Source organism: Myotis davidii, unplaced genomic scaffold, assembly GCF_000327345.1.
Source record: "Myotis davidii unplaced genomic scaffold, ASM32734v1 scaffold72, whole genome shotgun sequence".
NCBI lineage: Eukaryota > Metazoa > Chordata > Mammalia > Chiroptera > Vespertilionidae > Myotis > Myotis davidii.
In genome coordinates, this window is record NW_006284618.1 from 2,259,001 (window position 1) to 2,259,270 (window position 270).

General features: G+C 75.6%; 1 protein-coding gene across 1 annotated transcript in view; it reads left to right on the forward strand.

Moving 5' to 3' along the window:
- The window catches only part of CALY (calcyon neuron specific vesicular protein), a 7,426-nt gene that overhangs the window by 6,929 nt on the left and 227 nt on the right, over positions 1-270 (forward strand). Inside the window, exon 5 of the mRNA XM_015572502.1 lies at positions 2-267. Within this exon, the coding sequence (XP_015427988.1) occupies positions 2-267 (266 nt within the window). The remainder of the gene's footprint in view (position 1; positions 268-270) is intronic.

Sequence of the window (270 nt, forward strand, 5' to 3'; positions counted from 1 at the left end):
CCCTGGAGATTACTACGCGGAGATGGGCCCCGAGCGCCACCGCAGCATCCTGGCGGCCATGGGGGCCTACCCGCTGAGCCGCAAGCAGGGCACCGAGCCCCCCGTGGTCTGGAGGAAGATCCATCCCGCCTTCAAGGAGGCGCCCAAGGCGCCCACCCAGGCGGGCCCGGCGACCACCGAGGCCCCCGGGAAGCTGGCGGCGGGCGCCGAGAAGGAGGAGGCGCTGAAGGCGGAGGGGAGCGTCCCGCCCCCGGCCCCGGCCCCGCAGTG